Here is a 17,785-nt window from a genome sequence, read left to right as displayed (position 1 = left end):
CGCCTAAAGACTTTACAATCCTCCTCCTCCTCTTGCCTGCCCGATGATATATATATAAAAAAAAAAGAAAACAATCTTCGGAAATCAATAACCCGAGTATTAACATTAATCTGACGAGAATAGATCATTTATCACAACCCGGAGGGTCATTAACGTCATAGAAGGAGGAGGAGGAGGAGGTTGTAGGGCTGGGCTGGGCTTAGGAGGAGGAGGAGGTGCCGTGGCCACGTAGGCGTGATGGTAGGTGGTGAGGTTTTTCTTCCATGGGGCTTCTCGATGGTGTGAGTGCAGGTGTGTGTGTGTGTGTGTGTGTCTAACGGGCGGGCATAGCGTGTGGGTGCAGATGGGCGTGGGCGGGGTCAAAGGACGTCGAGGTGTGGACGCCGACGCTCACTGACCAGGGGGGGTCGTGGAGGCTGGACGCGTCGGGGCGGAGACCCACGACTTCAACGCTCTCTTGGGCGTGTAAGTACGCTGGCGCGCGCGCGCGAGAGCGCACTCCCTCGGGGTTACGGGCGTGGGGGGCGTGTAAAGTGCCTTCGGGGTCAGCGGGCGTGGGGCGTGAGGGGTCAGAAGATAATACCTACCTATCCTTAGCCTATTTATCATCCGAACGCCAGTTGGGATAATGCCTAATTATACTTCGCGACTGAACCAACACACACACACACACGGATACATATATTCCCATAGGCGGGTAGCCACGCTGAAGGACTCCACCGCCCTCCGGTGATCGGCAAGAACCACCCTCCCTTGGCAAGATCCATTTATAAAGAAAAAAAAATGGTAAAATTAATTTGCTCTCTCTCTCTCTCTCTCTCTCTCTCTGGCTAGACTACCTCGCTTTGGACCTTGGGTCTGTAACTCTATGTAACTCTCTCTCTCTCTCTCTCTCCCTCTCTCTCTCTCTCTCCCTCTCTCTCTCTCTCCCTCTCTCTCTCTCTCTCTCTCCCTCTCTCTCTCTCTCCCTCTCTCTCTCTCTCTCTCTCTCTCTCTCTCCCTCTCTCTCTCTCTCCCTTTGCGTCATATATGCGCGCTACATTATCGCCGTAACCCCGTTTTCTTTTTGCCTCTTGATGGTGATGCATTGCGCAATTCATCACGAAAAACATTTATTAAAAAAATAATAAAAAAATATATATATACCAGGTCCGGAGCAGCTTCCTGATAATGTGACAAGTGTAGAACGCTTTTTTAAAATGAAAAAAAGAAAGATGAATGTAAATAAACGCGAGATGGCATTAAACCTCTACAAGTGTAAACATTTAAGAAAAATATACAAATTTTAATGTTATAGATAATAATTTGATGGTAAAATCAGGGAGAATGTTTTCGCAGAATCATGGAAAACGTAAATATTGGTACAATGGTAGAAAATGTGTTGGTGAATGTCAATTTTTTTTTGGGGGTCAAAATCATAGAAAATATACAGTATTGCCATTTTCTTTGGGTGAAACTTATAGAAAATGTACCGTAGTCATTTTTTTTTTATTAACCCCATATGATATCATATAACGCCAAATATACTTTAGAGAAATGAACCACCCTCGTCCTCTCGCCTGCCACCTTCCCCCCACCTCCCTCCCTATATAAACCCCTACCTACCACATCCTTCCCCCACACCCCCCTAACCTTCCTGACTCACCTCCCCCTTCTCCCCCACCCCATACAACCAACCCACCCCTTCCTGCGTCAGACAATCAATGGCATCGTAAACAACAAAACACACAACATGTGGAGTTTTAAGGTTCGAATTTATTTATTATTGATCGGGGTCCCTGAAGGCGATCTCTCTCTCTCTCTCTCTCTCTCTCTCTCTCTCTCTCTCTCTGTCTTTCTCTCTCCTCACATTAGTCCAGCCTCAAAGCAATTCTCGCCATTGGTACTCGTAGGGTAGGTATGTGCACACACCCATACACACACACACACATTCTCTCTCTCCACTTCTTCGGGTTGTTGGGAACCCGCGTCACGGGCCGGCCCTCCGGTGGTGGTTATGGCGATTTGCGGATTTTCCACAGCAGTTAGCGGGGGGGGGGGGGGTTGTTACGGCGAATCAGCCGCTCGTCACGGCCGATGGCGAGAAACAATTCGAATCCCGTGACGCTGAACACCGGGGCTAGAAGGTTTTGATGGTTTGGTTAAGCTTTAAAAAAAGGGTTAGTTAAGCTATCAAGCAAAGCTTAGATGATGTAGTTAAGCTTTCAAGCAAAGCTTAGATGATGTAGTCCTGGTGGTAGCAAGTTAGAAACTATCATCTTTGTATCTATAAGAGGACGGTACGACCCTTGAGCACGACGGTACGACCCTTAAGCACGGCGGTATGACCCTTGAGCACGATGGTGCGACCCTTGAGCACGACGGTACATTCCCTGAAGATGGTACGATCCTTGAGCACGACGGTACAATCCTTGAGCACGATGGTACGATCCTTGAAGATGGTACGATTCCTTGAGCACGACGGTAAGTTCCTTGAAGATGGTACGATTCCTTGAGCACGACGGTACGACCCTGGGTTAAGAATGGCCTGCTCTGATCTTTGACCATGACCCTTAAGGTCTGAAGGTCAAAAGACCCAGGTCATCAGGTCAGTCTGACGGACCTTCGTCTGGTGAAAATGCGTTATACGCACGCTCGTGTGGGGCTCGTGTACGGGCGGAGAACCCGTTCTCGTTTCGGGGTTGTGGTGGGCGGTGGGGCTTGTGTACGGGGGTAATGCTTTTGAGACCATGTGGCTCCGCGCTTGTGGAACCACCTCGAAGATGCGAGTGGTTGTGATTCCAGTTCGACCAATACGAAGACGCAGCGATCCACTTTTGGGAATTGCCATCCCGTGGACACGCGAGTATGCCTTTACTGTACACAGACAGACAGACAGGCAGGCAGGCAGAGAGACAGATACACAGACACAGACTGACAGACAGAGAGACAGGCAGAGAGATAGATACACAGAGACAGTCAGACAGAAAGACAGATACTTAGACACAGACTGACACAAAGACACAGACAGACACACAGACATAGTACACAGACAGACAGACACACACACACACAGTAATCTGCAACATTAAACAATATAATAATCCCTCCCTCTGAACCTGTGTCATGTTTTATCTGTGACGAAAACCGCCACTATGACCTCCCCTCCACCTGGGGGACGTATAGCCCCCACTCCTCGCGGGGTGAGGAGAGAGGTTCTCCCACAGCTGGGGTCTCTCCATCTCCCCCAGGTACAGCAGGGGGTTAGAGGTCCCCAGAGGGCAGGGGTGTCTGTCTCCTTCCTCACCCCAGGAGTAACAAGAAGGGTGGAGTCCCACAGGTCTGGGACCTTCCCTCTTCCCCCAGGGGCAACAAGTGGGGGGGGGGGGGGTAAAAGCCCCCACGATGCTGGGGTATTCCCCCCCCCCCATCTCTCCTCCCCCAGGGGTAGTAGGTAGTGGACTAGCCTCCCCTCTTAGTGCTGGGGTATCCCCCCCAAGGGCAGGATTGGGTAGAGGCCCACCCAGGGCTGGAGGGCCCACCCAGGGCTGGGGGGCCCCCCCCTAACCTGCTATATAAGGCCTGCAGGGGCCCTCACACCTGCACCATCCTGCCCTCCCCCGGACCATTGTTTATCATACTTTTTAAGGATTTACAAATTGGGAGATAATTTCCTAGGGGGAAAGGGGGGGGGGGGGGAGATATTTATTACCTCTGCACGCTCGTGTTTGCGTGCGTGCGTGCGCCCCACGCATAAACCTGTGGGAATGCTAAAACGCCTCCCCCTATTTTTTTTTTTTTTCAAAACGGCCGTGGAATGCCTTTACCAGTAACTTAAAGCAAAAAAAAAAAAAACCCCTTTCGAGATACCTTATGAATATTTAGCCAAATTTGTTTTAAATTTTTTTTTCTCTGCCAGAGCTCACAGGTAATGGTGGCCTTCTGTAACGACCCGGGTGCCAAAGGTATTATTTGTGAGTCGATGGATAGATCGTGGTGCCGTGGCCAGAACAACACAGGGTCGGGGGGGCTGTGCTGATTAGCAAAACAAATTGGAATGGGTCGCGCCTCACGGACGTTGAAGTATCCGGAAGCTAGAATTTACCGTGTCCTCGACCGGGAGACGTGTTCCCCAGCCCAGGGACGTGTTTCCCATCCCATGGAAGTGTTCCCCAACCCAGGGACGTGTTCCCCATCCCATGGACGTGTTCCCCAACCCATGGACGTGTTTCCCAACCCTTTCACGTCACCCTCAATGACCAGATGGCAGGCCAGGTCATCATACCCAAAGGCTGTCCCGTCGTGCTCAAGTGTCGAGCCACAATCGTAACATCGTGGTTCTCAAGGATCGCACCACAGTCGCAACGTCGTGCTCAGGGGCCGCACGTCGTTTTCAAGGATGGCACGTCGTGATCAAGGGCCGCACGACGTTCTCAAGGGCCGCACGACGTCCTCAAGGGCCGCACCGTGGTGTTCCACAGGTCCAGGTCCTGAAGACGGTCTGGTGGCATCTGGGAAGTAGTTGATCACCAACTTCCAAGGCATTTACACCAACCACATTGCTATTGACTACGACGTTCACGACCCGACCGATCGTACGAAAAAAAGACAATAATAATGATAATAAACTAATTGATAATGATAATAATAATCCCCGTCATCAGTTCACTGTGATAATAACATCACTGCATTAGACAATGGTCGTAACTCGAGGACAATGAATAAGAACTACCATTACTCACACTTTCCACCATGGTGGGAGCACAAGTTATCATCATCTAGTCGCCATAATCATCAATAATATATGTCTTGACTAACATCATCTCCCTCCCAACCCCACCCCAACCATTAACAAGGGGGCTCATTTTACCCAACCATTAACAAGGGGGCTCATTTTACGCAGCGGCAGCGCAACTGGTCCCGAACCGAATGGCGTATTCTGCGACCCCCTACCCTTACGTCTAGCCCCGCCCCACCACCACCCCCAAACTAAGAGACCGCTGCGCACATTCAAGGAGATGCTTCATCTTCGTCGCGTCGAGAGGCCGCAGTCCACATGGATATAATTCTCTCTTGGCGGCCGACACGATCGTACCTTTCGGGGGGGCAGTAGTCCGCCCGCCGTCGCATCTTGGGTGCGTCGTAAGCACGTCGGCGGCGTCGTAAGTCATTTACGGTGAGATGCGTCTGGGTGGCGGGGTTCAGAGAGAGAGACGGTGTTCTCTCGCTTAACCCCCACACTGGGAGGAGGACCCGGTCGTGTTCGACTCGCACTGCTTCAGACTGGATTCATAAAACCCCGGTTCTTCCCGCGAGTCGTTGGTTCATTTTGCGTGAAACATCTGAATAGTTTTACAAGGAATGTCTCAGGCTGTGACACATGCTGTCGAACGGACCGTTTTTAGGATCGAATCGTCTATATGGGTTAACTGAAAAGCACCTGACCTCACACGGACGTCACTGCGCCGAGACAAGGTTCGAACAATCTTCGTCTGCATAAGATATACAGACAGACTAACAAAATGAAGCTCCGAGATTACCATCACGGCCGGGATCTCATCTGGGGTGGTGGTGGGGTGGTTTTGAATGCGAGTGGACGTAATGAAGTCATCAATTAGATCGCTGTACTCATTAACTCGGCCCGGGGTATTAGGTCTCTTGTTTTTCTTTAATCACCAGTGGTCTCGCGAGAGCTCGTCCCAAAGCCGGAGGCCCGCCAGGTCCCTCATTGTCTCTTATCCTGGCGGCTTAGATTATCTATCTCTTCCCAAAACACACACACGAGATTGTAAGCTTCGTGGTAACCAACTCGTGGAGGAGGAAGAGGAGGAGGAGGTCGTCAGCCAGAACACACAATCCCGTTGGGTTCAGAGTTGATGTTTTGATCCTCTAGCGCGATGGTAAGACCCTTGAACACACAAAGGTACGACCCCCTCCACGAGCAGGACTGCATGGCCCTCGAACACGACGGGTACGACCTTAGAGCACGACTGTATGATCCTTGAGTGCGCGAGGGTACGATCCTTGAGCACGACGGTGCGACCCGTGGGTTTAATAATAGCCTGACCCTTGAATCGCCCTTTGATCTGACCCTGAAGGTCTGGGTCAAAGGCCACGTCATCATACATACCCCTCCAAGTGGTCGTACCGTCGCGCTCATGAGTCGTACCGTCGCGGTTGAGGGATCGCTCCGTCTTGCCCCAAGAGGTTAGAAAAAAAAAATATCTCTGATCACACCAGTTCTACCTCCTACTCCCGTCATACCAGGAGGCCAAGACGACTAAGAACCACCTCCTCCCATCCTCAAGACAAAACACCAGAGAACACACACACACACGGGAGTTCCCTCAAATGCAAGACCTCGCTGTAACTCGATAGTTTGAGGGACCGATGATGGAGAGTACCGTAACTTACGGAATAGAATAATACCTCTCACATCAAAACAACGTAAAGATTAAACATGAGTAAAGGCAAAAAAAAAAAAAAGAGGCTGCTGGTTGGCTTATATACTCCCCGGGTGTCTTAAATAAACAAACACATAATTTAAATGGCAATCGGGGTGGTGTGGTGTTAGGGTGGTAGTGGGTAAAGGAGGGGGCCCCCGTGCTGCTTCTTCAATATCTCAGAGGAACTAATGAGTCATTAGAATGTTAACGAAGCAATGAGATATTCAGTCATGTGAGGCACCAGTCTATTATGTACCCGTCGGTTCCCTTCTTAAATAGCGCACGAGAACCAGTCGGCGGTGACTCTGGCTTGGCTGGGGGAACCATGGGGCTGCAACCAGACTGGCGGGGGCCCTCCGTGGCGTGGTGGGTAACGTGTGAGTGTGTTGTACCATTGCCTCTGTTGGATTCACATGAGCAGTGGCGAGGCTGGGGGTGGGAAGGTTCGAATCTCCAACCATGCTCTCCACCTTCCTCCTACGCTCTCTCTCTCTCTCCCTGGATGAAGAGGGAGGGATACACATCCACACACACACACAGCATTTCGTCTCTGTCTGTTATAATCAATATGGAATTCACCGCAGAAGACGCGACGTGAATGCAAATTGACCTGCAAGATCCGGCGAGGGGCGTTGCCTCCCTTGCCATGAAATCTCTCTCTCTCTCTCTCTCTCTCTCTCTCTCTCTCTCTGAGATTTTCCACAATGTTAACGAATGGTGTTCATCTTCGGCCACAGGGTGGCTTGATTTCTGTCAATTTCTTAACCTGTGATGGTATACTCAATGGTATACTCAATTCTCCTTCGCAGCAAGAAGGAATATATTCTCTAAATCTGTCTAGATTACCTTTGAGATGAGTTTTAAAGAAAATGGGACAACGTGCTGTTGGCAACATCCTATGTCGCTTAATAAACCACTTCGTTTCATCCAACGTTCTTATTATACCCCGGGGGTTCGTCCATCATACTCTGATAGACCCTCTGTGGCTTTATATACTATCGCAAAGGAACTATATATATATATATCCATTAAACATCACAGGGGTTATGATGTTAGCATAACATGGAGTATGCTCGTAACATGTGTCTATATGTTTATTCGTATGAGGTAGGTATATAACGAAGTATGTTGGTATAATCGTATAGCGCTCAAGCTGGCAATTAGTAAATGGGGTATATTAACCCACCGCTATGACAATCTGCCATCGAGAAAAAAGAGGAACATATTTATCCACCTCTCTGACAGTATGCCAGCAAAATGGAAATATATCAATACACCATTCTAACAAGCTCCAGCAAAATGGAAGCATGTTGGTACACCACTGTAATAGTCTGCAGGCAAAATACATGCATGTGCTATACACGAAAACTAAACAATGAACAGTTAGTGGTTTATATATATATATATGTCTGTCATACATTTCGACCCCTCCCCCACCTCTATCCTCTCGCCACCATACCCCAGCGCCATGAGAACATACCGATACACTTAATGGTTACATCCTACGCCGTTCCTTGTAAGTAGATAAATCCATCCGGGTACCATGCGTATCTGAAGTTACATGGCCTTTACTTACCCAACCCTCTTTGAACCCCTCTCCCTTCCTCCCTATGTGAACACAGTGGAGTCGTGGGACATACACTTTCCAGTTACTTCGAGCCATCTACCAACACCCTCCATGCTTGTATAGAGCGCGCGATCACACCCCACTCCCTTTTCCCCTTCATAGTTCCTCGATGCCAGGTATATAATACGTCAGCGAAAGCTAAGGCTCAGTCAAGTGCTAGGATTCACTGTGTGTGTGGGTGTACATCGTTAGGGATACTATGTCATGACTTGCGTTTGGGTGAGGATACAGGAGGAGGCGGGGAGGGCAAAGATTTTAGTCTAGGAGATCCATCGTGTGGGATAGGAACTCAGGGGCCACCGCTCGGGCTAGGAATTAAGACCATTATCATCAGGGCTACGAGCGGAGTGGGGCTAGAACTATCTATCTATCCCTTGGCCTTCTTGAGATAGCTTTAAGCTGGTTTACATGTAGACTGCATCACACAGTATCTTAACACCTTCAGACGTCTCGGTCAGCTGATAATATCTGGGTGTGAGGGACCATGGGTGGGGCTCTCGGCTTGTTTACGTGATGAGTAAAGGGTGGGAGACTGACATGAGTAACTGGTGGATTGTGAGCAAGGATAAGACTAAGGGTGGGTGGGGTTGTGAGCATCTGGTGACTTGTGAGTAAGGGCAAAGCTGGTTTGAGTAGATGTGGAAAAGGGTAAGGGTGAAATATGAGTAAGGGTGAGGTTGATGCGAGTACCTGGTGATTTGTGAGTAAGGCTAAAGTTGGTAGCAGGTGACGAAGGTAGAAATGAGGTATTTACGAGTCCACTTCGTCATTAGAGTATACACAAACCTCACAGTTAAGAAGGAAATGTAAACAGACTGGAGCGTCAATGACTCTGAATAGATAACCGTCCAATGGGTGATGAGAATATATAGGACTTAGGCTGACTGACCAATTGGAGGGGAAAATACAAAAGACTCAAGCTGACGAACAAATAGAAAGGAAGGATACACGAGCCTTTGGCTGACCGTCCAATAGGAGGGAAGAATACATATGAACTCAGGCTGACTGACCAATGGGAAGGAGAGAATACAAACCATACATATATCTAGTTCATCACGAATACTACACAGGTGCCATACATTCTCAAGACTGGAGACGAGAGATACCTGCGTAATTTATTCATTATAAGTTGAATAACATGGACTCCATACGCGACTGCCCTCTTTATTAGCCATTCATCATCAAAACGAAGGCAGGATTGAGATAACAAAACCAGAACTGAATTCAGTTACTTATTAGATCGTGTTGACTTAGAGAACTGAAAACTCAAGACGTTTACAAAAAAGCACAAATTGGGACTGAAAATTAACATGAACTATCCATCACAGAAAGACGGGTTGTCTATAAAGAACAGACATGAATGATTAAAAAGCAAGATTCATCATTAATGTCCATTGAATTAAAAAAAAAAAGATCAAACGGCTAATTACACGAGCACCCTTTCTATTTGGTGTCCTGATTCATCAGTTCTTTTCCAACCATGGACACACACCCCGGCAAACCGTTTTGAATAATCCCACAAACCTCTTAGATAATGGCCACAAGCAGTTTTAAGTAACCGCACAATACTAATGACACCTCATAAACCACTGACCACTAAAACCGCAAACCACTGAGACAAACCGCTGTCACTAACCTCAGAAACCAAGGAGATTAACTCCACAAACCAGTGTTATGAATACCACAAACCACATCGTCTTCCATCCTGCAAACCACCGTCTTCCATCCCACAAAGCATTCTGTCAAACCCCACAAACAGAGAGAGAGAGTTGGATAAAAAAGAAATGTGAAACGTTGCATAAAAGCCGTAATGATAATGACCCTCTCTTTCATCTGCATAAATTAAATGGTAGGATTCTGTGCGGTCATCAACACTGCCCTTAGAACAACGTGATCCACGCCTATATAATTAATCAAAGCCTAAAAACTCTCTCTCTCTCCCTCTCTCTCTCTGTGTGTGCTCATGTTGGGAAAAAAAACAAAATACCTTCGCAATGAAAAATTATGATATTCATGAATAACCATGAACCAACATTAACACAGTTCAGACTCGTAGAGGGTGTAGCAGAACATTCTGAAAATTTCCCGAAATATATGCAAGAAGGAAATGTAATGTCTTTTTCTCTCTCGTCTGATAAATGCAGGTTAAATCTCAAAAATTTCTCGTGTGTGTGTATATATATATATATATATATATATATATATATATATATATATATATATATATATATATATCCTCAAACGTATGGACGCAAATAATAAACAAAATATAAATTTAGTCTGATCGGCACAAGATCTTAAAGAGACACGCCAACATTACTCCATCATCTTGGTGTTCTATTTGGCGAATGCATTTCCACCTCGAGTTTCAACCCTTGACATCGGATCGGTGGGCGTAGATGCGTTCCAAGACGTTCGGTAAGTGGAGGGGGGAAGAGGGAGGAGGAGAAGGAGGAGGTCTAGGTCTCCCGGTATGGGAACGCCCGGAACGCGGTCTGGATTCCTGGTATGACTGATGGCAGATACAAGGAACATTAGAAGGAGGGAAGGAGGAATTTGACCGAATGCGAGACCGAGGGAGTGTGGGACAGTCGTCCTGAGATCGACTGTGATTCGACACACTGGCTCCAGCGACGTTAAGAAAAAAGGAGAGAGAGAGAGAGATCTCTCACTCACATCGAGTTGTTGAGGCAGTACCATAAGATATCGATCCTTTTTTTTTTGGGTAAGGATTTTATATTATAAAAGTGATTCGATATATATATATACATATGCACGCTGGTATCGAGAAGATTTACGTGTCACAAACACAGGGTAAATTTCACGGAATAATTGAAATAAATGATGCGAGGCGATGTTACTCCGGGCAAAAAGAATTGGTTAGGGTGGTTCAATCTGGAAGTGTATGATTCTTGATAGCTTAATTCCACCAACAGGTCAACCGCGCTTTTCTACGACTGAATTTTCTACTCTTATTATATTCTCTAATTATCTGTTTGCTTTCTTGTCATGCCGTTTTCTGTGTCGCAAAGAAATATTGTGGTTTCCTTCGTCTGCCTGGCGGTGTCCAGAGTGTCTACACTAACAGTCATGCTGGAGGCGACATGCTCGGCTTCCCTCGAACTTTCGTTATTCTCCGTCCGTTTATTCGTAACTTCCATCCTGCTACTTGGTTATCTTCCACGTTATTATCCGGGTGAAGATAAGTGAAGTGTATGTAATAACTGAGAGCCTTTTCCAGAGTCCATGATCATGTCTACAGAACAAAAATGGGAGCCTTCTTTCTGACCCGACTTTGCTGGTCCAATTCTCAAACTCACTTCGATGTCTTCACACTTAGATGTCCCAAAGTCATTCTTCGATGTCTTCAAAACACAGATGTCCCAAAGTCATTCTTCGATGTCTCCAAAACACACTTCCATGTCTCAAATTCATTCTTCAATGTCTCCAAGTCACACTTCGATGTACAAAAGTCATACTTCGATGTCCCTAAGATACACACTAGTGTTTCCAAGACAGACACCGATGTCCCCAAGTCACTTTTCTATGTCTTCAAGACGCATTTTGATGTCTCAAGACTCAAGACAGACTTCGATGTTCCGAAGATACACTTCAATGTCTCTAAGACAGACTTCGATATCTCCAGAACACAAATGATGCCTCCAAGGCACACTACGATATCTGCAAGACATACTTCGATGTCTCTTATGATGCACTTCGAAGTTACCAAGATACACTTCGATGTCTATTGATTTTACAACAAACAGACACACACAAACCAGTCGAAACTTGTATCTAGAAGTACATACACGACCTGCATACCTACTTCGACAACACTGAGGTAAAATAAAAGATTTTTTATAACTGACCTCTGCCACGACCCAGGGCGTCGACCCGGAAGTTGGTGTGACCCGTCTCGCCGTCGGTGAGCTGACCAAGGCCTCCAGAGAGCCAGCCTCCCTTACGTGACCCGTCGTAGGTCAAGGTCACGGAGGTTGTAGTCTCCGCCGCGCTGGTCACCGTCCGGCATCGAATAGGATATGAGGCCGTCTGTAGGTGGAAGACAGTGAGAGACATTGCTGTTAATAATCCAATTAAACTGGATTCTTTACTGGGTTCTTTAAGAGGTTTCAATACCACAGTCAACTATCCTAAGGAGGTCTGAAGGTCAGGTCACTGTTTGACCTGAGGAGAGGTCATGACACCTGCTTTAAGGTGTATTGAAGTTAAAACTACAACAACATAGCCATATGTTCTATGATAGGTCTCTTCCGAGCTCCTTTACGAGCTATGTTACAACATATGGTGGCCACTGACCACCATATAACATAGTTACGCTATAAGACAACATAACATGGCCATTGACCACCATCCAACATAGCTACGGTACAGAACAACATAGCTACGATACAGGACAACATAGCTAGGGTACAGGACAACATAGCGTGGGCAGTGACTAACTGACCTGTATAGCGGCAGCCGTAGAGCTCGACCCTCATGCAGACTGTCCTGGGATGGTCACTGTAGGGGACGAACCTGACCCTGGCAGCTATAACTGGTGGGCTCAACTGGGAGGTCTGGGCCAGGTACGTGTTGCTGTTGCCCTCCAGTAACTGTGGCAGAGAGAGATAGAGAGAGGTGAGAGTGTGGTGAGAGGTCTTCCGCAGCATGAGAGAGAGAGAGAGAGAGAGAGAGAGAGAGAGAGAGAGAGAGAGAGAGAGAGAGAGAGAGAGAGAGAGAGAGAGAGAGAGAGAGAGAGAGAGAGAATTACAATTATAGGGAAATAGATTACATTTTTATCATCAGTGCTTTTCAAGGTATCAGGAAAACGTATAGTTATGAAGACATACAGTAAAAGTTCATAATTTAGTGTGTATATATATATATATATATATATATATATATATATATATATATATATATAAAGGGGTAAACGCACTTCAGTTGGAGTTCAGATAATTCAGTTCATATAAACTTTGCACTACATGTTTCACGAAGGAAATCGGCCTCATCATGTGTAAACAGTTATAGAAAGTTTGAACTCCAAACACAAGCGCACACAACTTTGTAAATTGTTTATGCCTAATGAGGCGGATTCCTTCCATGGAATATATATATATATATATATATATATATATATATATATATATATATATATATATATATATATATATATATATAGTTCCTTGAACCTCTATCACGAATACGAAAGGGTCTTTTAATGTATGATCTACAAAACTTTAGATTCGTATAAAAGAACAGTGCATATTGTCTCCAAATTTAAAAGACTTCCTCTCTAATTCAAAATTTCTCTCACAGAGCCAAAGAATCATCAAAACGGCACAAGTTCCCACCCCGGAGACCAATGGATCTCTCACAGACTCATAGCTGCCCTTCACAGGGCCAAAGATTCATCCAAATGGCACAAGTTCCCACCCCGGAGACCAATGGACCTCTCACAGACTCAATAGCTACCCTTCACAGAGCTAAAGTTAACCCCCCCTCCCTCTCCACCAACAAATCCAGTACTCACAAAGACTGAATTATTTTTTCCTCACACAACCGTGCGAGTTGTGCATGAAGGTAGGATACTTGTGCTACCTCTCACGAGTCTCTTTAATCTCTCATAAAAAGAATATCTTTTTTTTTTTCTTCTCCCAAAGGTCCCTTGAGTGCTCTTCTGAGCCTGGAGGTCTATTTATACAGATGGGGGTCCGTTAAAAGATTGGTCTCTCTCTCTCTCTCTCTCTCTCTCTCTCTCTCTCTCTCTCTCTCTCTCTCCTTTTGTCTCAGATTGTGTGTGTCTGTTACTCTACCTCCCTCCCTCTCTGTCAGCCTGTCCATTCTCTTAGTCCATTTCTGTATGTCTGTCTCCATTTTTAGTGTCGCGTTTTTCTCAGCTTCCGTTTGTCTGTCTACTTTCCTGTCTGTGCCACCGTCACCCGCCTCTGTCTTTCCCTTGTCTTCTCTTTCAACTGCTGATATAGATGTCTATCCCCTGAATAGAATGAACATACAAACCGCCAACTTCCCATTACGGTAGAGATTTTGATTTAGATATACTTGAATCATCTACTTTCCACCAAATATTTCATGTGTGCAAACCATATATATATATATATATATATATATATATATATATATATATATATATATATATATATATGGCATTTCAATTCAGTTTAGCTTCCTTTTTATGAGCTTCGAACATGACATTCGAACAGCCTTGTCAATTGTTGAAACGGATTGGCGGTCGAGTTGGAATCTTTGTCTGATGCCAAAGACTCCTTTCTTTCTTCCCGTTTCTGTTGGGTTATATATAAAATCCCCTGGCCTTTGGGGTCTTTTGAAAGCCGGGTTAAGAGAGAAGAAAGGGAGATTACGCTGGAAATACAACCCCAAGTCATTCTCATTCTAAGCCCAATTTAAAACGAGGAAGACATGATGGAAGGTTCGTATTATGTCGAACTGTGTTATTGGCTGTATATTTATCCTGTACAAGAAGGCCCACCTTTGGTTTAAGATGGTCCAGATTGGACCATGCTGGTCCATATCACTCCATCATTAGGTCAGCCTATTCTATAGTTTCCGTTGCACACCTCTAGCCATAAGGATAAGTGGTCCAGCCCGGGCCATCAGTGGTCCAGGCGGGCTGCTAAATTGGTCTACAACTCACCTCCTGTCCCCGACCGTCACTGTACGTCGTCCAGTGGTCCAGCCCAGGCCGCCACAGCTGCAGCTTGTACTGCTTAGCAAACTCGAGTCCCTGGCCGTTGCCAAACCTGCCCTGGACCTCGACCTTGGTGACGACGTGTAGGCCCCCGAGGTTGACCTCCAGGTACTGGTCACCTTCCCTGTACACCATCTCCCTCGGGCACCAGGCTCCTCCTCCAAGCTCCACATGCGCCCTGCACAAAAGAGAATGAGAAATAATCAGTAAACCCGTAAATACATTCATACATGATGTAATACATATGAGGTAAACATTAATAAAGGTCTTCCGCAACCAGGTGTTGTGTTTTTAAGAGTTTGATGGCAAGATAAATTTTCCTTGGAATTTGAGAAGAAAAAAAAGGATGTAGTGAAGACCTTATTTCACAACACTATCTACTATAATGACGGACTGGGATTAAAATGCCTTCAGTCTTTCTCCCTCTTTCAGCTACGGTGTATTCTCTTCTCTAAACAAGAATAGGTCTTCAGTATGGAAGCCTGACTGCCCAGCCCAATGGCTCACCGAAGCACAAACGGAAATCTGAGATGATTCCAACCCAACCAAAAGTAATATCTGTTATCGGCACAACCTTATTCCCTCCTAACCAGAATCCACACATTCTCCTCGCCAACCCTAAAAGGAAGGAACCTCAAAAAATACCTCTTAATATTGTTCAGCCACAGTCGCGTTCCTGTATCGTTCTCTACACCAGTTAATCACGCTGTTTACTACCTCATGTTATGCCGTAGGCAATACGTAACAGCCACTCTATAATCTTGAATATATTGCAAGTTACACGGGTAAGTAACAAGTTAAAGAGGCGGGCTGAGGAAATTAAGTATTACATGTACAATATTTACGCCTGTCCTATCAAACTGTTGTTGGTTACAAGGAGTACAGAGGACGTCTTAAGCAGCCGTCTGGTTGGTTCGACATCAGAGCAAATACTGAAAGGAGTCTTCAGCGCTTGGGTGCTATCGACTTCGGCGGTCAACTGCAGATGCACCATTAGAAGAGTGCTCTACATCCCCGACAGCTGGGGCTTTTCCCTGCTTTTTCCCATCCTCGCCGGGAACGTTCGATCGCAGAGGTTGGTTGGGTAAAGGCCCACACACTAGCCTAAGGTATGGTTAGGTCAGGTTAAGAGATCTTCGTCAGGCTCTTGAGAACACTTCGTCGTAAATGCCAGGGAGGTAAATTTCTTCCCTTAATAATCAAGGTTTACAGATCTGTTAGGTTAGTGCAACGATGGAGGACTTTAATTCAAAACCATCGTAAAGTATACACAAGGAAAAGTAAAGGTTCATGTCCAAAATGTAGAGGCTGAAGACTTCAGAAACCATCGTAAGGTATAAGGTAAAGCGTGACCAGATTCTCTAAGGATACGGTAACAACATACATCTGAGACCAAGAGTCTTCTTGCATCGTGTCTGGAAGATGGCTGATTTCCATGAATGCTTTCCTATTCAAATGCTTCTTTAAGTTATCATATTTCTACCTCCCCTAAATACTGAAACTTAGTCTCAACATATTTATACTGTGAGTTGTTCCATTCATGATGAAGAAAGTCTATGTATTACTATTTATTGAAGGTTTTCAACTTGCTCTGCGGTGCTCACAATCACTAATGATCCAAAGAACGAAAACTGTTATCATACTAACATCTCTTTTTTCTTGTGCTACGTGGACTGTGTGTTGTTTCCTCTCTACCCTCATCCACCTAATGACCTGAGCAATGAATGTGTGTGGCTCGCTCTTAGACAGATCAGTCTCCAGGCAGAGAAAACCAACTTCATCTAGAGGCGATCTTTTTTTAACGCCTTTACGAGGATGTTCTCTCCCTGTGAGCGTTTTCCCACTCTCGTTCTCTTGTGGTTAGTAGAAATGATGGTAACACAGGTGTGTAGGTGGGTATGTACAAGTCCATATGTGAGGCACCGTTGATTCCAAATTGTGGATATCTGTCTTGATGGAGGTACGTTTCCCACAATATATATACATGTACATATTTGTTTTTTGTTTTCCAGGTGTGTGGTGAAATGAGCCGCGTCAAGGGGGGGGGGGGCACCTGCGCCCCTTGGGAGAGGATATTGTCTCGCACAGACAAAACAACCTCCAGATACACCTCGTTTTCTTCTTCCTCCTCATTTTTCTTACTTTTCTTCACGTATCGCACGGTTCCTGCCAACCCTTGTTTACACTCTTGGTTTTCCAAGAGGGATGAATGAGTCAGTCCTCTCCCCTGATTGGTCGTTGTCACTTTGTAAACGAGATGATGAGTGGCAGATTACCGCCGCTGCCCAGCCACTCAGCGCCAACTGCTCACAATGGACAGTCATGGACTGGGATAAGAGCAACGCTAACACGTGATTGGTTGGAGCAAGGCCCTTCTTGATGACCATGGAATGGTTGTCGGATACTTCCATATGAACCCCAAGGGAGAAAGGTAATACTACCGTCTACCTTATATAAATAAAGAGGGTCATCCTGTATAATTTCGCCCAAGCAAGAGAGAACGACTAGAATATTTGGCGCGTCTCACCCATCGTGCGCAACACATCCACTGAAATGTGCCCATGTACACAGACACACACATCCGACCTCCTGTGCCAGCAATGCCACACCAGAGAGCGGGTTGTCACAGACACAAGAGCTCGTGCCAGACTTGGAGATGGCCAATCTCTACACACTCTCATTAGGTGGCTTTTCCGACACATCTCTTATTAGCCAGAGTGGAATCAAAAGCCTTATGTCTCATTAGTTCAGCAGGTATTACCTCTCCATTTTCTACAGGTATCGTTTCGGCGAATGCTTACCAAGCTTTTGGACGAGAGGCTCATTTTTTGACTGCTGCTTCCCTCACTCTTTGTGTGGAGATCGGCCACACGAGGATTGGCCATTCATTGTACAAGCATCTGCTTCCTCACTCTTCGTGTGGAGACCGGCCACACGAGGATTGGCCATTGTACAAGCGTCTCTTTCTCTAGAACAGATAATCTTTACATTGCTCTTCCTTCT

The 17,785-nt window shown here is 46.0% G+C and overlaps 1 protein-coding gene across 1 annotated transcript in view; it reads right to left on the bottom strand.

Annotated features, from left to right (window-relative positions):
• The window catches only part of LOC139767281 (discoidin domain-containing receptor 2-like), a 92,489-nt gene that overhangs the window by 12,222 nt on the left and 62,482 nt on the right, over positions 1-17,785 (bottom strand). Inside the window, 4 exon segments of the mRNA XM_071696470.1 lie at positions 11,922-12,036; positions 12,038-12,102; positions 12,518-12,665; positions 14,729-14,960. Of these exon segments, the coding sequence (XP_071552571.1) occupies positions 11,922-12,036; positions 12,038-12,102; positions 12,518-12,665; positions 14,729-14,960 (560 nt within the window).

Source organism: Panulirus ornatus, chromosome 59, assembly GCF_036320965.1.
Source record: "Panulirus ornatus isolate Po-2019 chromosome 59, ASM3632096v1, whole genome shotgun sequence".
Lineage (NCBI taxonomy): Eukaryota > Metazoa > Arthropoda > Malacostraca > Decapoda > Palinuridae > Panulirus > Panulirus ornatus.
This window is presented reverse-complemented; position numbering and strand designations above follow the sequence as displayed.